This window comes from Scyliorhinus canicula, chromosome 7, assembly GCF_902713615.1.
Source record: "Scyliorhinus canicula chromosome 7, sScyCan1.1, whole genome shotgun sequence".
Classification (NCBI taxonomy): Eukaryota; Metazoa; Chordata; class Chondrichthyes; order Carcharhiniformes; family Scyliorhinidae; genus Scyliorhinus; species Scyliorhinus canicula.
This window is the reverse complement of record NC_052152.1, coordinates 11877272-11899307: the sequence shown is the minus strand read 5'-3', so window position 1 is coordinate 11899307 and position 22036 is coordinate 11877272. Positions and strand designations below refer to the sequence as shown.

At 46.0% G+C, this 22036-nt stretch overlaps 1 protein-coding gene across 1 annotated transcript in view; it reads left to right on the top strand.

The window, feature by feature from the left end:
- The window catches only part of ncam2 (neural cell adhesion molecule 2), a 1376879-nt gene that overhangs the window by 1045889 nt on the left and 308954 nt on the right, over positions 1 to 22036 (top strand). The window contains exon 2 of the mRNA XM_038801391.1: positions 9606 to 9680. Coding sequence (XP_038657319.1) covers positions 9606 to 9680 — 75 coding nt within the window. The remainder of the gene's footprint in view (positions 1 to 9605; positions 9681 to 22036) is intronic.

Below are 22036 nucleotides of genomic sequence, written 5' to 3'. Positions count from 1 at the left end.
GAAGAAGTGGAGCCTTAGCCCTGCGATCCTCTGAGGCTCCCGATCGACCGAATGACTGTTCGCTCGGGTGGTGTTTCCCGATGTCCCGAGCATCCGGAAACATCCAGCTCATCGTGAATGCTGTGGGTCTCTGTTCCCATTCGGGTAGATCGCACCCTTAATGGTGAATGCTGGTGGACAATTAAACAAATACCAGGAGGGGGAGGTTCCACAAATATCTCCATCCTCAATTATGAGGGAAGCCCAGAACATCAGCTCAAAAGACAAAGCTGAAGCATTTGCAACAATCTTCAGCCAGAAATGCCGTGTGGATGATGAATCTCAGCCTTCCCCTGAGGCCCCCAGCATCACAGATGCCAGTCTTCAGCCAACTTGATTCACTCCACATGATAACAAGAAATGGCTGAAGGCACTGGGTACAGCAAAGGTTATCAGCTCTGAAAATATTCCGGCATTAGTACTGAAGATTTGTGCTCCATTGAACTGCCCCTAACCAAGGTGCTCCAGTACAGGCACAACAGCGGCATCTACCCAACAACATGAAATATTGCCCAGGTTTTTCATGTCCCCAAAACCAGGATCAATCCAACACGGCCGATTACCTTCCCAGCAGTCTAATCTTGATCATTAATGAAGACAAATGTGTCATCGACTGTGCGAACAATTGGCATTTCATCAGCAGTAACTTATAGAACATAGAACATAGAACAGTACAGCACAGAACAGGCCCTTCGGCCCTCGATGTTGTGCCGAGCAATGATCACCCTACTCAAACCCACGTATCCACCCTATACCAGTAACCCAACAACCCCCCCTTAACCTTACTTTTTAGGACACTACGGGCAATTTAGCATGGCCAATCCACCTAACCCGCACATCTTTGGACTGTGGGAGGAAACCGGAGCACCCGGAGGAAACCCACGCACACACGGGGAGGATGTGCAGACTCCGCACAGACAGTGACCCAGCCGGGAATCGAACCTGGGACCCTGGAGCTGTGAAGCATTTATGCTAACCACCATGCTACCGTGCTGCCCTAAACTTGCTCATTGGCGCTCAGTTTGGGTTCTGCTGAGGCTACTCAGCTCCTGACCGCATTACGGCCGTGATCCAAACATGGGCAAAAGAGCTGAGTTTCAGATGTGAGGTGAGAATTATTGCCCTGGACATCAAGGACCGTCCTTCTGACAATCCTGATTCTTTTGCCGTCAGTCTGGTCTCAATAAAATTTGAGATGGATTTGCAGGTATCAATTATTGTTTATTTTAACCAGCTAGCTGGGTGACTCACTCTATTGGGAGAGCAGGACACAACCATGTCTCCTGGATCTTCCACAGCCCGAGTGCAGACAAAGGGACAAAACATCTCATTTCATATACATTCAAGTTGCATCAAGTTTCACATACATACGACCAAATAAGGCAACGGTGCAAATGCATAGCTCCCATAGGCTTTCCCCACATTCCTTAACCTGGCCTGAGGCCCCTTTTCCCAATATCCCTAGCAACAAAGAAATGGTCCTAGTGGCTGCCCATCCCCCCTTCCTGCCTTGAATCCCAGTTGATGTTTAAAAGTCCACTAACCTAACTCCTTATTCTACTGCAGTAAAATTTTACTCCTAACTTGGCCTAACTACGCATTATGCCTTTCTGTTCATTTCCTCACCTCCATCATCAAAGGTCCTTGCTGTTTATTCCCTTATCTCCCCTTTCTTTTATTTTGATGTTATTATTTTGATCTACGGACGATTAATGGACATGTGCCTTTAAGGAAAGCAGAAGAATCCAGGCGTTACAGGAGAGATCACCTTGCTGGTCTGTGCTGGTTTGAATAGGAGAACACAGACTTGTCACACCAGAGAGTGAGATGGGATGGGACTCAGTTTGACTGATTGCTTGGTAGGCAATGGATTAGCCCAAAAGGCTGTGCCTTGCCCGGTAACAGGTGTAATTGGATCCTACCCCAGTGGAATGCTTTTCAGAGTTCAAAGGGTTTGTGTTTTGGCAGCATAGAGACAACAGCCTATTATCTCTCTCTGCAGACAGGCTGCTGTGAGTGTTGTTTATCTGAACTTGCAGAGAAACCATTACAGGCTGCAAAACAAAGACCAGAATCTGCTCTCACTCTCCAGACGGCGCCTGTGAATAATATATTTCTGAAACTATAGAGACTGGCAAGAAGAAAACTGTGCTAAAACCGTCTCCTGAAACAATGATTATTTTTCCTTTTCCTTATGAATTTTACCCCATTCCACCCCTCTGCTTTTGTCTCTCTTGTGTGTGTGTGTGTGTGTGTGCAGAGGGTGGTGATAAGTTAAAGTAGGAACTAGGGCTCAGATGATAGTTAACCAGTTGTATTCGCTGCATATTTCATTATAGTTTTTGTTAAAAATGAACAGTAATTGTGTTTTCATTTGCAAACCAGGCGACTGTAATCATTAGGCAGCCAAGGCTGAAAAACTTTGGCTAGTGTTCCAAGAAATATTGGTTAAATCAATTGTTTTATGACTCCGAGTCAAGTGGGGCTAGAATTGAACACGCGCCAGCTCAGGATGTCGTAACAAGTCAGGAGTGGGGACTGCCGCTGATGATTGCATATTGTTGAGTATCATTCATGACTACTCAGGTACTGAAGCCCACATGCAACAATACCTGGACAATATCCAGGACTGGGCTGACAAATGGCAAGTAATGTTCATGCCATTCTTGAGCTAGGTAATGTCCCTCACCAACAAGAGAAGATCTAACCATCTCCCCTTGGCATTCAATTCCATTGCCATTGCTGAATCACCCAGTATCAATATCTTGGAGATTACCATTGACCACAAACTGAACTGGACGAGCCATGTCATTACTTTGGCTACAAGAGCAGGTCAGGAGCTGGGAATTCTATGCTGAATAACTCATCTCCTGACCCCACAAAGACGATCCACCATCTGCAAGGCATAAGCCAGGAGTGTGATGAAATCCTCTCCATTTGCCTGGATGAGTCATGGTCCAACAACACTTATGAGGATGGAAGGGTTCTGCAATTCATGGGCCTTGTTTATCATGCACTTTCAAGAATTGAGAGGGGTTATTGGGGGGGGGGGGGGGGGGGGGGGGGTTGAGCGCAGTGTTTGTGAGATGACCATTGATTCTCTTTTGGTCTTTTTGTTTTGTTGTATTTGGAATGTGTGGGTGATGTTTGGATTTGGGTGTTGAAGGGGATGCTGATTGGGGGATTGATACTCTATTTCTGATTGTTGGTTATCTTTTGTTGTGTATTTGATGAGAATGCGGAAAATTAGGAGAATAAAACATTTTTTAAAAAAGGACAGAAGTCAGTGGCAACCCTGCGCTTAAGGAACGGTCAACAAAATTTCTCGCGGGCTGTACCCAGAACCCTGATGGCCGCATGTGTTCCCCAGGCCGCAGGTTTACCACTATTGTTCGAGAACCTGCTGCTATTATAACGCTGTCCTGGAAACACTCGATAAGGACATTTTCCATGCTACCTTTGCTAATCTGATTTGACCAATTTACATGTGGATTAATTTCACCCAGGATTACCGCTGTACCTTTCTCACATCATTCCTCCCTGTATGCTCTATCCTATAGTGTGTTTACAGTTCGAGGGCCTATAAACTAATCCCAGAAGTGACTTTCTACCTTTACTCGTGATGTCAAAACTAGACTTTTCTCAGATTGAGGGCAGTCCCCAGACTGATCCCCAGCTCTTTGAATTTAAACCCCGCTCCACACTCCATAAATTTAAAGTACCCAATTCATTTTTTTAAATTAAGGGGCAATTTAGCGTGTTCAATCCACCTACCCTGCACATCTTTGGGTTGTGGGGGTGAAACCCAGGCAAACACGGGGAGAATGTGCAAACTCCACATGGACAGTGACCCAGAGCCGGGATCGAACCTGGGACCTTGGCACCGTGAGACTGCAGGGCTAACCCACTGCGCTACCGTGCTGCCCTACACTCTGCTCTTTTAAACTCTACGTTAAGGTAGCTACTTCTGTGAACAGCACCCCGCTGCAGAGAATTCCCACACAAACTAAACTCCCAAGTTCACATTCTGTGCCTGGCTGCCCTCAGTGTCCAACTGCTGCCTTCATGCTCGCTTACTTTCTGTGCTTCGCAAAACCATCAGCACGGTAGCATGGTGGTTAGCATAAATGCTTCACAGCTCCAGGGTTCCAGGTTCGGGTCACTGTCTGTGCGGAGTCTGCACGTCCTCCCCGTGTGTGCGTGGGTTTCCTCCGAGTGCTCCGGTTTCCTCCCGCAGTCCAAAGATATGTAGGTTAGGTGGATTGGCCATGCTAAATTGCCCGTAGTGTCCTAAAAAGTAAGGTTAAGGGTGGGGGGGGGGGGGTTGTTGGGTTACGGGTATAGGGTGGATACGTGGGTTTGAGTAGGGTGATCATGGCTCGGCACAACATCGAGGGCCGAAGGGCCTGTTCTGTGCTGTACTGTTCTATATTCTATCTCTATTTATGCTAGCTATGGTTGGCAGTATATGTACAGAAGCCTGGCAACTCTGGCTGCTCATTTCAGTTGGGGATCACTTATGTTTGGCCACATTAAGTTTCAATTATGATCGGTAGTGAATAATTAAATCCAATCGCACCAACGCCCACCCTGCACAAGCAAACACTTTGGGCAGGATTCACGGATCCTGAGGCTAAGTGTTGATGCCATCGTAAACGCCGTCGCGGTTCTCGACGGCGTCAACATGGCCTGAGGAACAGCGATTCTGACCCCTACAGGGGACCCGCCATCAGGTGGGCGCCCCGGGTCTGCGCATGCGCAGTGGGACCGGTGCCAACGTGCGTATGCGCAGTGGGACCGGCGCAATGGCTGCACATGAGCAGTGGCTCCCTTCTCCGTGCAGGCCCCGACGCAACATGGCACACGCTACAGAGGCCGGCGCGGAACAAAAGAGGCCCCCAGCCGGAGAGGCCGGCCTGCCAATCGGTAGGCTCCGATCGCAGGCCAGGCCACAGTGGAGCCCCCCCCCCGGGGGTCGGACCCCCCTCCCCCCCCCCCTCACCAGGCCGCCCCTGGATGCATTCACGCCGAGGTCCCGCCGGGTAAGAGCAGATGTGAACGGCGCCGGCGGTTCTCGGGTTTGTTTGCGTGGCCGCTCGGCCCACCCTGGTGAAGTCTGGCAGATGATTCACAGATGTTGTCCCAACTGGTGGACCAGGCCTGAGATCAAACCAAGAATATAGCCGGCATGTCCATTCAGTACATCTGAATTTTACACCCACTTCACATCAGGCAGAATACCTGGAAAAGCTGGGATCATTTTCCACGGTTCAGCGAAGGCAAAGGCAAGACTCAAATGAGGTGCTCAAAATTATGAGGGTTTCAGATAGAGAAAACTTTTTCTCTTCACATGAACGTTGTCAATCAAAGGACATGAATTTAAGATTATTGTCAAAAGAGACAGAACAGAGATGGAATCCCATAGAAACCCTACAGCGCAGAAGGGGACCATTCGGCCCATCGGGTCTGCACCGACCCTCCGAAAGAGCACCCTACCTCGGCCCACTCCCCCACTCTATCTCCGTCATCCCTACTAACCTGTACATCTTTGGACACTAAGGCCAATTTATCATGGCCAATCCACCTAACCTGCACATCTTTGGACTGTGGGTGGAAACCGGAGCACCCGGAGGAAACCCACGCAGTCACAGGGAGAAAGTGCGGACTCCGCACAGTCACCCGATGCCGGAATCGAACCCAGGTTCCTGGCGCAGCGAGGCAGCAGTGCTAATCACTCTGCCACTGTGTCGCCTGGAGGAAGGAAGCTTCAACAAAACAAGGTGTTGTGATCTGGAATGCGCTTTCCAATAGGATGGTGCAAGTAGATTCAACAGTAATTAGCAAAAGTCCTTTTTCAAGTAACTTCATTGCAGTGTTAATGTAAGCCTACTTGTGACAATAAAGATTATTATTATAATTGTTAAATACTTGAATAGGAGAAAATTGCAGGGACCTGACTATGCGTTGTGGAGAATGGGACTCATTAGATGGTCATGAGCAAGGCGGCAGTGAGCAGAAATGGTAGCTTCTGTGTCATATGATTCTGTGACCGATGATTAGTTAATGAACGTGATAGCAAGGAACATTAAATTGAAACTAGTGAAATGATACGGGATGATGGGTTATTATGTATCTTACACAAACTCAATTCAGACCAACCCATGCTGACACATTTGTGGATGACGATATCTTCAGAAGAAGATAAGGAGCAAAATTGCTGCACCTCATTCCTTAACTCCCTTCCATTTTCCTCCATAGCCAAACTGTCTTAATTTACTCATAACAATTTTCTGCAGTTGTATTGTTACGATCCCTGTCGAGACCAATAACTTGAGACAAGTGATTGGAATTCCCAATGACCAACATAAAGAAATCATACGAGATTTACAGTTTTCACATTTTTACTGCAACAAACTAAAATCCACATTGACTAAACGTTACTTTGCAGGCAACCAATCCTCTAAATGACAGAAAAGTTAATCCTTTTCAATGTTTCACAACAGATAATCCCATGCCGCATATATACTTTACAGCACACCATTTGTAAAATTGCTTCCTTTTTGAGAAGCAGGTGAACATCAGTCCTTGCTTCTGACAGGTTCTACTAACTTCTCTCTGTTTTGCCAAGTTGTTATGCCAAGAGTTCATGAAAGATCCTCTCTCTCAGTCTTCCAAGAATTCCCAAACCGACTTTCAGCAGTATGGCCCACTCTGGTGATTTCTTCTCCCAGCCTCGCCAGGACAAATCTTCCAGTTTCCCTAAATTGCTGCAGGTTCCTTCTCTTCGCCCAGTGGACAAGCATTCTGCCTGGTAGCCAACAGAGAAAGCAGCCTTTTCCCTCCGCGGCCCCATGCTCGTTTTCTTTTGAATCAAACTCTAATCTGTATCCGGAAAACTGGCTTCAGTCCAAGACACTTCAACAAGCCTCAGTCCTCTGGGTTACTTGCAGGCTGGGGGTGGGAGGAGTTAATATTAGTTTCCCACTCTCCATCCAGAACCGCCGTTGAAAGTAAAAACTTACTTGGATCAAGCTCGATTTGTTGCCTTACAGTGGAATTGTATCCTAACACATTCCCAATTTTCATCATTCCATCGCTGGAGGCCATGTTTTCAGTTTCCTCTCTACATCACTCTCTTATGACCCACCATAAAATGTGCACCATTGACAAAGTTATTGGTCATACATCACAATGTCTCCTAATGTGGCTAGATATCAGACATTGTTTGGTAATGTTCCTGTGAATTTCTTTGCGACGTTTTACTATGCTAAAGACTATATAAATGGAAGTCAGGAGTCGGTTAGCCTTTGATCAGGAGCTAATTAAAATGTAACCTCCCAAACGCTGTTACGAGAGAAACCCCTGGGGAGCAATCATGGGAGAGTTGAAGAAAGTGGGCCCTATCCTCCGGCCACTCTGCGGCAGAAAAGTCGCTCGCTACAGTGGCCGTTGAAAGCTGGGAGACCCTGCTCCCGGGATCTACCCAGCTCGCAACGCCTCGCGAGGTTCAACGCAATCTCGCGAGATGTTGCAAGGTGAATCCCGCCCGAAATTGGTGGGAGCACATTTTAGCAAATCTGCATATTACAGCGAGGTAGTAAGCCTCACTCTCATGCGCAGACTCCCGAGGTAGCCGAGGCTTTGGGATTCAATTTCTTTATCTTGGGGACCTTGAGCGAGTGTCGTTTGCTGCTGGTCCTCACAAACCGGGACCAGGTGGAACGGCACTCGTGGGGGTCTCCAAGGGGATCGGAGGCCCCCAGCTGCATGCTCTTTGGGCAGGGTAGTGCCCGGGCACTGCTGGTGCCATGTAGGTATCCTGGCAATGCCAGCCTGGCACCCTTGTAGTGCCCCCTGGATGCGGGCCTGACACTGCCAAGGTGCCCAGGTGGCACTGCCAGGTTACCAGTGCCAAGCTGGCATTTTTTGCGCGTGTGTGATCGTGCCGGAGTTGTCCAGCATGGGTGGTTCGGGGGGTGGGTGTGCAGGGGATCCTCCCATATTGTCTTCGGGCTGGTGGGGGGGGGGGGGGGCAGGGATTCTTTTGGGGATCTTGCAGATCAGGACGCCATTCATAACTGGTGACCTTATCTCTCGCTACAATCAGGTGTTCCGGCGAGCCGATCTCCCCATTGTAAGAAACGGGTCTTCCCCATTCAGGCCCCTTATTCATCATGAGTCGAGTTGAATAGTCATGTGTTTCTGGGCACTGCGGGGACCTGGAAACAGGCTGTTAAACGCTTGCTTAGGGACTTTGTTCCCTTTTGGGAAGATCGCGCCCAATATGCGTGCATTTTTCATTTTCCTTTTCTTTGAGAACTCGGTTTATTAGTTGAAAAAATATTGGAGGTGGAAGAACAAGCTGTTTGATTAAAAGTCAAGATTCATCCAATTGGGGCAGCACGGTGGCGCAGTGGGTTAGCCCTGCAGCCTCACGGCGCCGAGGTCTCAGGTTCGATCCCGGTTCTGGGTCACTGTCCGTGTGGAGTTTGCACATTCTCCCCGTGTTTGCGTGGGTTTCGCCCCCATAACCCAAAACATATGCAGGCTAGGTGGATTGGCCATGCTAAATTGCCCCTTAATTGGAAAAAATTAATTGGGTACACTAAATTTTTTTTAAAAGATTCATCCAATCGACAGGGAGTGAGCCTCAAGGGTGAATCTGCCAGTTGGCCAATGGTGGGATTGGGGGGATGGGGCAGTTGGAGTTGGGAGGTCATGTGATGAAACCTCCAGGAATACATGTAATCAGGGTTGGGACCCCACCTCTGCTGCCTGACCCAAGGGTCTGTGCCTCAAATACAAATTGGAAACAATAGTAGCATCAACTTGCATTTATGAAAAATAAAGTTGCTATAGTCCCCACGGACCACAGGCTGTTCTCCCCTTTTTTGAGAGAGAGCTGACTGGTGGTGATTTGACCTGAGGGTCACCACACCTCAGGCAAGGTGCAAGGTTGAGAAGGCGGAGCCTTTCTGGACAACTTCAACGGGTACGGGAATTGAACCGGCGCTGTTGGGTTCAGAGAGACCACAGGCCAATCCTGGATGTTTAGTATCCTGAGGTAGAAATCTATATGTCAGCTGGAACCCAGAAAGGGAAGAGACTATGTTGAGAAATTGGTCTGAGAATGTTACACTGCTTTGTAAGGCAGTGATATAAAGAATACCAATATTGAGCAGTCATTTTGAAGCTGGACCTGCGAAAAAACATAAACTTTTTTTTTGATTGCTGACGATTATAGTTTTTCGTCCTCCCGTTGCAATCTCTGGAACAGCCGATGTTCATAACAGCTCAAATGTTCGGTCTGCTGAATAATATACTTCACAATTTTCATTAAATCTAGCTCCTGACAGGGGCTCCGTGTTTGCGTTCCATTCCTCCATGTCCAAAAGTAGCCTGGCAAAGTGAGTTATTGAATTTCGGGTTATGTCTGTCTGAATCTAATGTGGGGAAGATAGCAAAGGTAATCAATAGCAGAGATTGAGGGACAGACTCCAATCTGGGCTCCATTAAGCTTCAGAGATTCAAATAAATTGTATTTTATCTTTTGTTTTCTATTTTAGCAGTGCTTCAAGTGACAATTTCTCTGGGCAAAGTGGAACTCAGTGTGGGCGAGTCCAAGTTTTTCACCTGCACAGGTAAGCTCAAGGCTGACCATTTCTTATTGAGCGATTCTGATGCTGTTTTCGATCCCCTGCTCAGGTAGGCCAACATTTTACGTTTCAAAACATTTATTCTCCTCTCTCTTCCACAAAGTTGTGATATTGTCTCTTCGCAAGGATGTGGCAAATACTGTGACAATGATTGGTAAAGTTAACAGAGAGCTCTATCCTGAAGAATAGGGGGAGTTGGGGGCAGAGCAGTAATGTCACTGGACTAGCAATGCTATTCCTCTGGGGACGTAGGTTCAAATCCCACCACAGCATCTGCTGAAATTTAAATTCAATCAATAAAACCTGAAATTGAAAGCTCGTCTCAGCATCGGTGACCATGACAATAACAATCGTTGATTGCCGATTTTTAAAAAAAAAACAGCCTTACCTGGTCTGGTCTACACGTGATTCCAAACCCACACCTGCACCTATGTGGCTGACTCTGAAATGGCCTCCTAACCATTGATTCAAGGCAAAACATGCGCGCACACACATCCCATGAAAGCATTAAAAGAACATGGTTTCAGGAGAGCTCTTCAGATACGTGTTGTGATGAAGGACACCAAGCAATTTACACTCTCAGCAGTGTGTTAATTGGTATTGTTAAACTATCTGAACTAAAAAGCAATGTCACAAGGCTTGAGTCAAATAAATACACATGTACTGTGACATTATAGAAATGTTCAGAATACAAAGAGTGAATGTCATGTTACAATTGGATTGGATTGGATTGGATTTGTTTATTGTCACGTGTACCGAGGTACAGTGAAAAGTATTTTTCTGCAAGCAGCTCAACAGATCATTCAGTACATGGGAAGAAAAGGGAATTGAACAGAATTCAAGAAAATACATGAGAATACATAATAGGGCAACACAAGATATACAATGTAACTACATAAGCATTGGCATCGGATGAAGCATACAGGGTGTAGTGTTAATGAGGACAGTCCATAAAAGGGTCATTTAGGAGTCTGGTGACAGTGGGGAAGAAGCTGTTTTTGAGTCTGTTCGTCCGTGTTCTCAGACTTCTGAATCTCCTGCCCGATGGAAGAAGTTGGAAAAGTGAGTAAGCCGGGTGGAGGAATCCTTGATTATGCTGCCTGCTTTCCCCCGGCAGCGGGAGGTGTAGATGGAATCAATGGATGGGAGGCAGGTTTGTGTGATGGACTGGGCAGTATTCACGACTCTCTGAAGTTCCTTGCGGTCCTGGGCCGAGCAGTTGCCATACCAGGCTGTGATGCAGCCCGAGAGGATGCTCTCTATAGTGCATCTGTAAAAGTTGGTAAGAGTTAATGTGGACATGCCAAATTTCACCACTAGATGGAGCTAGATGCAGTACTATAGAAGGCACTGGCTCTCAGACTTCTGGGAGAGGGAGTGAAGGTTGGAGTAGAGTGGACTGGAGAGATCCAGAGAGGATAGAGTACAGTTAGAGTTGGAGTGTAGAGACTAGTGTTAGTAGAGTCTAGATTACTATAGGAGTAAGTTTGAGCTTAATTTAAATAGTGTAAATAAACGTTAGCTTTGTTAATGAATTTAGCTTCTGTAGCCTTTGTGAACACTACAGCATCCATCCTGATAACAGCATCACCATAGGTACAACTATGTGGTATGAGGGTGGTGTGGCTGCGACTGATATACCTTTTTTTCCAATATGGACTTGTCAGTAATAAGGTGCTCCCATACAGCTCTCCTTTTATATTGCATCTCACAAAACATCACAAAAAAGCCTTGCTTGGATCAACAGCCATTCTCCTTCTTGTATCCTTAATCTTTTAACTACTCTTATTATGAGCTCCACAATTTTGTATGAACTGATTACTCCTCCCTGTCCTTGGCTGCACAGCTTAGTCCAAAGGTCACGAAGGAGAACAATGTTTTCCACATTGCAACTGCGGCTTCCTTTCAAAAGTGCATCAGCCGCCGCAAAGCACGTTGAGGTGGCCGATGGTCACGCAAAGCGCTGCAAAAATGCCAGCCTTTCTTTTCTTTTAGCCCGTAACTCCAATGCAGCCCTCGACTGCTGACGGTGAAACTTTGAAACAGGCCGCCCCCATGCTCGGGAGGATGTGGACATACGCACGTGACATTATGGGAAATGTTCAGAATACAAAGGGTTAATGTCATATCATAATTAACCACTAGATGGAGCTAGATGCAGAACTTTATAAAGCACTGACTAACAGACTTTTGGGAGAAGACTCGAGAGGAGAGCAAAGGAGAGGTCGAGAGACGGGTAGAGTACAGTTATAGGTAGAGTATAGAGACCAGAGTTAGTAGAGTGTAGATTGCAGATTACTGAGTATTGTTTACTATAGGAGTAAGTGGTTGAGCTTTAATAAGTAGTGTAAATAAATGTTAGCTTTGTTAATGTACTTAGCTTCTGTGGTCTTTGTGAACACTACAACATCCATCCTGTTAACAAGAATCTCAAAGAACACCACAACACACACTTCAATCCATCTCGTTTTACGCTTCTTCAAGTTCCCCCCACCATGCTGTGCATCTTCTGTGGCCTGACATGTAAGCTCCCCATGTGTGACAGTATTAAAAACATTAACCACCTAAATTGTGTCTGTGATTTCCAGAAGGAAATGTGATAGACCTGACAATAACTTGTGTAATCTGCGTCCCTTCAATGCAGTTCTCTTGTTATGAGATACATGCTGTGCGTGAATACATTCTCACTTGTTTGACCAACCTTACAGCTAGTTTGACTTTAGTCAGTAAATGAAAAGGGAAAGGAATGTAATTTTATATCTGAATGCTGATGAATAGCATTCTACATTCTGTTGTTTTGGGGAATATTTTAATGTGCCCTGTAACAGGGTGGCTGAGTGCGTGGCAGGTACGTGTTGAATAGTCAGCCATTAATATCAGCAACAGTCATACCTAATCATAATTTGATTATTTGCCTATGTTATGAACGTATGAATCCTTTTTGAAAATGGGTTGTTCAGCCAGCATTACAAGAATCGATTAACTGTTCATCGATCTCATTGTTGTTTGTGGAAGCTTGTGAGGTGTGCAAGTTGTCTGCCAGTGTACCTAAACCTCAAGGACTGCAGCGGTTCAAGAAGGCAACTCACAACCACCTTCTGAAGGGCACCTAGGGATGGGCAATAAATACTGGCCTAACCAGTGACGTCGGAGTTAAAACATTTCAAAAATTAATTGTTATGGATTCAAAATTGGCTTAGCTGTAGGAGGCAGAAAGTGATGATCGAGGGCTACTTTAGTGACTGGAAGCCAGTGTCCAGTGGCGTACCACAGGGATCTGTGCTGGATCCCCTATTATCTGTAATTTATGTAAATAACATAGATGGCGATATGGGAGGGAGGATCAGGAAGTTTTCGGACGACACAAAGATTGGCTGGGTGGTTAACAGTGAGGTTGAGTTTCTTGGGTTACAGGAAGATATCGAAGGATGGTCAAATGGGCAGAAAAGTGGCAGATGGAATTTAACCCTGAAAAGTGTGAGGTGATACATTTTGGAAGGAGCAATTTGACAAGGAAGTCTTCAATGAATGGTCTGACATTGAGAAGTTCCGGAGAATAAAGGGACCTTGGGTTGTTTGTCCATGGATCTCTGAAGGAAGAAGGGCAGGTTAACAGTGTGGTGACCAAGGCATATGGGACACATGCCTTTATCAATCGAGGCATAGATTACATAGAAACATGCCGGTGTACAAAGTCCAAAGATGTGCGGGTTAGGTGGATTGGCCATGCTAAATTGCCCGTAGTGTCCTAAAAAAAAAGTAAGGTTAAGGTTGGGTTACGGGTATAGGGTGGATAGGTGAGTTTGAGTAGGGTGATCGTTGCTCGGCACAACATCGAGGGCCGAAGGGCCTGTTCTGTGCTGTACTGTTCTAAATTCTAAATGCATAGAAACATACATAGAAAATAGAAGCCAAAGAAGGCCATTCAGCCCTTTGAGCCTACTCCGCCATTCATTCTGATCATGGTTGATCATCAAGTTCAATACCCTGATCCCTCCTTCCCCTCTATGCCTTGACGTATTTAGCCTCAAAAGTTAGATCTATTTCCTTCTTGAAATTACACAATGTTTTGGCCTCAAATACTTTCTGTGGTAGTGAATTACAAAAGCAGGGAGGTCATGTTGGAGTTCTGTAGAACTTTGGTGAGGCCACAGCTGGAGTTATGTGCGCAGTTCTGGCCGCTACATTATTGGAAGGATGTGATTGTACTGGAGGGGGTGCAGAGGAGATTTACCAGAATGTTGTATGGGATGGAACATTTAAGTTATGAAAAGAGGTTGGATAGGCTTGAGTTGTTTTCGCTGGAGCAGAGAAGACTTAGGAGCGAACTGATCAAGGTGTACAAGATGGTGAGGGGCACGGACAGGGTGGATAGCGAGCAGCTGTTCCCCTTAGTTGAAGGGTCAGTTACGAGGGAACACAAGTTCAAGGTGAGGAGCGGGAGGTTGAGGGGGGATTTGAGAAAAACCTTTTTACCCAGAGAGTGGTGATGGTCTGGAATGCACGGCCTGAGAGGGTGTCAAAGGTGCCTAATATCCTTTAAAAGGACCTGGATGAGCACTTGGCACGTCATAACATTCAAGGCTATGGGCCAAGAGCTGGTAAATGGGATTTGGTGGGCATGTCTGGTGTTTTTCATGTGTCGGTGCAGACTTGATCAGCTGAAATGCCTCTTCGACACTGTATTCCGTGATTCTGTGTTGGCAGTGGTGTATTTTGGGGCATCATGAGCAGGTAAAAGCACTATATTTCATTTTCAATAGAAGATTAAGTGTAACGATTCTACAGATCATCATAGATCATAGAATTTACAGTGCAGAAGGAGGCTATTCAGTCCATCGAGTCTGCATCGGCTCTTAGAAAGAGCACTCTACCTAAGCCCACACCTCCGCCCTATTCCCATAACCCAGTAACCCCGCCCAACACTAAGGGCAATTTTGGACACTAAGGGCAATTTAGCATGGCCAATCCACCTAACCTGCACATCTTTGGACTGTGGGAGGAAACCGGAGCACCCGGAGGAAACCCACGCACACACGTGGAGAACGTGCAGACTCGGCACAGACAGTGACCCAAGCCGGGAATCGAACCTGGGACCCTGGAGCTGTGAAGCGATTGTGCTAACCACTGTGCTACTGTGCTGCCTAGATGCTACACTGAGATGAGGAACTGTCAGAGAAAGAGAAAGAGTTGTATTTGTGTAATGCCTTTCACTACCTCAAGATACCCTGACCCTGGAGAACTTTAAAGTCAATTATGTACCTTTTAAAGAGTAGCCACCGTCAAAATGGGGGAGGCATAGCAGCCAATTTGCACACAGCCAAATCCCACAAACAGCAATATGAAAGTTACCAGGTGAGCTGTTCGACTTATTTTGTCTGGGGATAAATATTCTCCAGGTCATCCGGGAGATCTCAGAAGCAGTGCATGCTGGGAACACTCAGCAGGTCAGGAGGCATCTGTGGAGAGCGAAGCAGAGTTCCATGTTTCAAATGTGTCTTCACAAGAGGGGGTAAATCCCTTGTTTTTCATCGAGGTGGTGCTATGTTGTTATGTTGTCTCCAAGTCCTGTAATATTTGCTGTATGCACATTTGGGCGGCAAAGGTTAATAACGTTGCAAATCATACACAGCAGAGTTTCTATATGAGAATCAATCATTTTTCTCCGCTCCCTCCTTTAGACAATGGCGGATGCTGGTGTGCATTTCGCTTTGGTTACATCGCACAACTGCCGATGATTCATGTGTGAGAGATTACCTGCTGCATTGGAATATTGCACTGTGGGTATCACAGCTGAGACCGGCTCTTACTCAATAGCTGCGCCTGATCCATTTCCGTCCAACTGGCGGGCTGTATAGTTGTTGGCATGTGGAGCGAGGTGGGGTGTGGGTGGCCTTCCGGCCAGTGGGGTTCAATTGCCCTCTTAGAGAGGGAGAGGGGTTATGGGTGTGCGGGATGGGGGACTGGTGCCAGGGCACAGTGGTGGCGGTGGCCCACCCTGGCTGGCTTGGAAGTTTGCCAACCTCTTCCGAGCACTGCCTACTGTGGTGATGTGCATCACTGTAAATACACAAGGGGTTAATGTAAATACACGTAGACTAGCTAGACACTAGAGGGAGCACCAGAGACATGACACACAGACACTCAACCAATAGAACAGTTAGATAGGACACGACCAATGGGCATTCACGATACACACAGAGGTGACACGACCACAGGAGGGCATTACACCAACCCATATATAAAGGACGCAACACAAATGATCTTCCTCTTTCCAGTGGAGACACTCAGTGAGTACAGACACAGGGTTGATTCAATATCACTCCAGCCACGTGGATTGTAGAAGACTGGTTAGTCAGTCTGAGTAGCTATAGAAGGATTAACAGTAGAGGCAAACCCGAGTAGGAGAAGTGTAAATAGTTTAATAAACATGTTGAAGTTATCTCCACGTCTGAACCTTAATTTGTCAAGTGCGCCACAAGGAAGCCGCTTATGCTACACTAAGAGCATAACAAGACACCTACCGGTCCACCTGTTGAGGCCTGTGTGTGTGTGTGTGTGTGTGTGTGTGTGTGGGGGGTTATGTAGGATGTTGGTAGTTCCAGGGGCACAGGCTGGTTACTCACCTTGGTCGTCCTGAAGGTCTTGTGCAGCTTCATGCGACACTGCTGGCTGGTCCTGGCGGTGGGGCCCACAGTGCTCACGGCCTCTGCCGCCTGTGCCCAGGCCCTGTTGATGTCCGTGAGTGGCAGCTTCCTTCCCACCCCAGGGAATAAGCTGTCCTGACTCTCCTCCACATCATCCAGCAGGGTCTCAAGCTCTGTATCTGCGAAATGGAGTTCCGTTCGTCAGGGTGCTACCTTCTTGGGTTGTTTTATTGTCAGGTGTACTGAGGTGCAGTGAAAAGTATTGTTCTGCGTACAGTCCAGCCAGATCCTTCCATACATGAAAAAAAAATATGACATACAAAAATACACAATCTAAATACATAGGCACAGGCATCGGGTGAAACATACAGGCGTGCAGTACTACTAGGTAGAGAAGCTGTGTTAAGAGATCAGATCAGTCCATCAGAGGGTTGTTTAGGAGTCTGCGTGTTCTCAGACGCCTGACCAATGGAAGTAGTTGGAAGAGTGGGAGGACTCTTTGATTATGCTGCCCGCTTTCCCAAGGCAGCGAGAGGTGTAGACAGAGTCGATGGATAGGGTGCGTGTTCGCGTGATGGACTGGGCTGTGTTCACGACTCTCTGGAGTTTCTTACGGTCTTAGAACGTATTCTTGGCTGGAATGAGTGTGTGTGGGGAGTGGAGTGCTTATATGTGGCTGCAGACTGCCAGGCTGTCAAGTCCCCGGAGAGCGAGAAGCCGTCATGCATTGGAATTGCACTAGTTCCACGTGACGCCGGTGCAAGCCCATTCACGGGTCCGAAATTGCGCCGGGAACGGCACCAAATTTGTCAACGTAGAACATTCAGTCCCGCCGTCAGTGCTTAGGCTCTCAAACGGAGAATTTCACCCCAAATCTCCAGTTCTTTAGCTAAGTAAGCAACCTGCTGTTTTCTAGCTCTATCTCTTCTCCTCTGACTTCATTAAACTAATCTTTTTAAGGGTCACCTTTCAAACTGCCATTTCTTGAAGTGTTCTGGCAATTTAATTACCTCACCTTTACAACCTCGGTCTTTCTAGAACTAAATATTAACCTTTGAATTATTAACATGAGCCATGAACTAGATATTCACAACAATCAGATTAGCATCTCAAGGCCCTCTGGATTTCTACGAAGGAACAATGCATAGAACACAATAAGAGTGCAACATGGTCTCCAGTCTATAACTGGGGAGTCTCCATACCAATATGGGATTCTGGGATGGTTGGGGGAGGGGTGCGGAGAAGGGGTTTCTGGAAATCTTTGCCTCTAGATTGGCACCATGAGGGAAACTGGTCCTTCGCAACAGCTTGAGATGACAAGGGAACTAGCAAATGGAGGAAACGATTTAGAGCTCCTGTCCGCAGCAACAGGTAATAATTGCGGGAGGAAGATGACACATCCCCCGAGTCCTTGGAATCAGTTAAGCACATTAATTTGTGATAGAATTTAGAGATTGTATAGACACCTTCTCACCTTAATTCTGAGGAAATTAACTTGGTCTTCAATGAACAGCTCAGAGACTGCAGATTAACACATCTGCTAATTAGATTTATCAACTGCAATTTAAATAATGTAATATCCTGTAATTTGCAACAGTAGTTGATATGCTAATGGCTTGTTCAATGCATTTTAAGAAGTGTGCAACTATCTTTACTCAACATTCAAAATAACTTGGCCCCAGTTCCAACTTCAATTTCCACAAAGATGCGTGATCAAAACTTAATGGACTCTTTATCCACTAGATCGATGATATATCGAAAATCAAGTGATCTTGCCCATGTTGATTGTTGTCTTCTTGGTGACTGACCAGGTCGCTCTTCCCCTTCGACTGCATCAACGTTAGTTGGATTTTTTAGGCTTATACATGGCTGGCAAAGGGGGTAAGGAAGGTCTTCAGTCAATGACCATAAGACGAAGGAGCAGAAGTAGGCCATTCGGCCCATCGAGTCTGCTCCGCACATCCGCCGTTATGCAGCCATTCTCGAAATCTTACCCCCAAGCACCAGCAGCATTCCAAGATTCCTCCGTTGTGTCGCATAGGCTTTTATCCGCAATCTCGTCTGTTGGTTCAATCTCCTTGGATCTGGTCGATGTTTTCACAGTGTGTTCTCACTGGTCTGCAAATAAAGTCGGACATTAATTCAACTCGTGCCCAGATCATGAACGATGAATTGGTCAAGTATCATTCTATTTAGCAGCAAATCGTCTCAGTCTTACAGAAGGTGTTGAGCAGTGATCAACAAAAGATATACAAGGATTTCTCAAAAACCAACCTAAAGGAGGTATGTGTAATATGGGTGACTCAATAGCACTGTAGGTAGCATTATTGCTTCACAGCTCCAGGGTCCCAGGTTCGATTCCCGGCTTGGGTCACTGTCTGTGCGGAGTCTACACATGCTCCCCGTTACTGCATGGTTTTCCTCCGGGTGTTCCTGTTTCCTCCCACAAGTCCCAAAAGACGTGCTGTTGGATGAAATTGGATGTTCTAAATTTTCCCTCTTTGTACCCGAACAGGTGCCGGAATGTGGCGACTAGGGGCTTTTCACAGTGATTTTATTGCAGTGGGAATATAAGCCTACTTGTGACAATAAAGATTATAAAAATAGATGCCCGGGCAGCACGGTGGCGCAGTGAGTTAGCACAGCTGCCTCACGGCGCCGAGGTCCCAGGTTCGATACCGGCTCTGGGTCACTGTCCGTGTGGAGTTTGCACATTCTCCCCGTGTTTGCGTGGGTTTCGCCCCCACAACCCAAAGATGTGCAAGATAGGTGGATTGGCCACGCTAAATTGCCCCCTAATTGGAAAAAATGAATTGGATACTCTAAATTTAAAAAAAAAGTAAAAAATAAAAAAATAAAAATAGATGCCTGTATCTGAGGATCAAGAAAACATGGCAAAATGCAACTGTGGAGGCATCGCCTACTGTGTGTCTTGTTGCATTGCTGATTCTGATTGTCATATCAGCGAAGGAACTCTCGTCCGATAAATCAAAATTCACAATTAGGTGCATCAGGCGTTCACTGTTAAATCAGCCACAGCAAAAATAGGTCTCTTCAAGTACCAAGAGAATCACTGCAGAAAATGAGATAATATTCTGCCTGTCTTCTCCAAAATCGAAGGATGAATGAGTAACCTAGGTAAAGCAAAGAGTTATATCCTGACCACCGGAAAGTTCACCCTACTGATTATTATTCCCCCTGGCCTCGATATCTCCTGAGCAACCTTTAAAACTAATCTCCATGACGGAAAATGGGATTCCGCATGGCCTCACATGATTATCTATCGTTATCTGCGCAATGGGCAGTTTTAAGTTCATTACACTTACCCAGTCTACCCAGATTTAAGCGGAGCAAATAAGAAAAAAAAAAGGTCAACATGTATGTCAGTTTGCATTTGGGACTAAAACCTTCCTGCTAAATTTTGTCCTGACTATCACATTCCTGAAGGTACACAGGGGGTTAATGCACTACAGTGCCAATCAGTGGAGCAATTGATAAACTCCTCTGCTATAAAGGGAGCCTCTTAGGTTATTGCTTGTAATCAGGGGGGAAACTCGGTTCTTTATTCCCCTCTGTCACACTTAATGCACATATTTAATTTGTGCCTGTTGTATGTACCATAATGAAATTGCTTCAATGCACATTCCCACTGTGCCTCTCCTATTTATGGGATTGTATTACGAATGTTAAATTGTATATCAGTTCCCCATGGTGACTTAGAAGAAACTAATTTTAATGGAACAACAGTTAACTTGTAAAGGAAATTACTTTGATACTTAACAAAAAAAAAACCCAAAAAGAGCATTGTTCAAAGGATTCAGTTGGGAATGAAACTTAATAAATTCAAGCTCTTAAAAAACCCAGTTGATGTTCCAATGCATTGCAGATGGAGAATTTGTTTTTCAACCTTGGTCGTTTTGCTCAGTGCATCTTTAATTGTTTCACCAAGATGAATTCTTCCTGCCGCACTCTTTTGCGTTTGGTTCTCCTTCTGCCTCCCTTTTGCTCACCACCTTTACATATACCTCACAAACCTTTACTTAGCAATGTCTCTCAAGGGCAACTTTCAATGCAAATTTCAGTGAGACTGCACCTCTGGACCAATGCTTCTCCCCAGGGAAGTAGAAGCGCTATACTCCTGATTTTGCAATTTATGTTCCCATCTGCCGCTGACCAATATTTATCCCTTACCCAGCTACACTCGGAGAGATAACCTAGTCATTATCTAATTACTATTCGTGGCATCTGCTGTGCGTCTTGGCCGCCACAATGATGGCGATTACACTTTGAAATTTCTCCACTGTCTGTGAAGTGCTTAGGGATACTCTGAGGTTGTTTAGATTTAGATTTATTGTCACGTGTACCGAGGTACAGTTAAAATTATTGTTCTGCGTACAATCCAGGTAGATCGTTTCATGCATATGGGCGGCATAGAACATAGAACAGTACAGCAAAGTACAGGTCCTTCTGCCCACGATATTGTGCCGACCAATTATCCTAATCTAAGATCAACCTAACCTACACCCCTTCAATTTACTGCTGTCCATGTGCCTGTCCAAGAGTCGCTTAAATGTCCCTAATGACTGCCTCCACCACATCCGCTGGCAGTGCATTCCATGCACCCACTACTCTCTGTGTAAAGAACCTACTTCTGACATCTCCCCTATACCTTCCTCCAATCACCTTAAAATTATGACAGCCATTTCTGCCCTGAGGAAAAGTCTCTGGCTATCCACTCATCACCATGCCTCTCATCACCTTGCACACCTCTATCAAGTTACCTTTCTTCCTTCTTAGCTCCAATGAGAAAAGCCTTAGCTCCCTCAACCTTTCTTCATAAGACATGCCCTCCATTCCAGGCAGTGTCCTGTTAAATATCCTCTGTACCCTCTCCAAAGCATGCACATCCTTCCTATGATGAGGTGACCTGAACTGAACACAATATTCCAAGTGTGGTCTTACCAGGATTTTATAAAGCTGCAGCAAAACCTCACGGGTCTCAATCCCCCTGTTAATGAAAGTCACCACACCACATGCCCTCTTAACAACCCTATCAACTTGGGTGGCAACTTTGAGGGATCTATGTACGTGGACCCCAAGATCCCTCTGTTCCTCCACACTTCCAAGAATCCTGCCTTTAACCATGTATTCAGCATTTAAATTCGACCCTCCAAAATGAATCACTTCACATTTATCTAGGTTGAACTCCATCTGCCACTTCTCAGCCCAGCTCTGCATCCTGTCAATGTCCTGTTGTAACCTGCAAGAGCCCTCGACACTATCTACAACTCTACCAATCTTCGTGTCATCGGCAAACTTACTAACCCACCCTTCCACTTCCTCATCCAAGTCATTTATAAAAACCACAAAGCGCAGATGTCCCAGAACAGATCCTTGATCGACACCACTGGTCACCGTTCTCCAGGTGGAATACTTTCCATCCACTACCACTCGCTGTCTTTTTTCGGCCAGCCAATTCTGCACCCAGACAGCCAAATTTCCCTGAATCCCATACCCCCTAACTTTCTGAATGAGCCTACAATGGGGAACCTTATCAAATGCCTTACTGAAATCCATATACACCACATCCACTGTCCGACCTTCATCAATGTGTCTCGTCATATCCTCAAAGAATTCAATGAGGCTCGTGAGGCATGACCTGTCCATCACAAAGCAATTCTGACTATCTTTAAT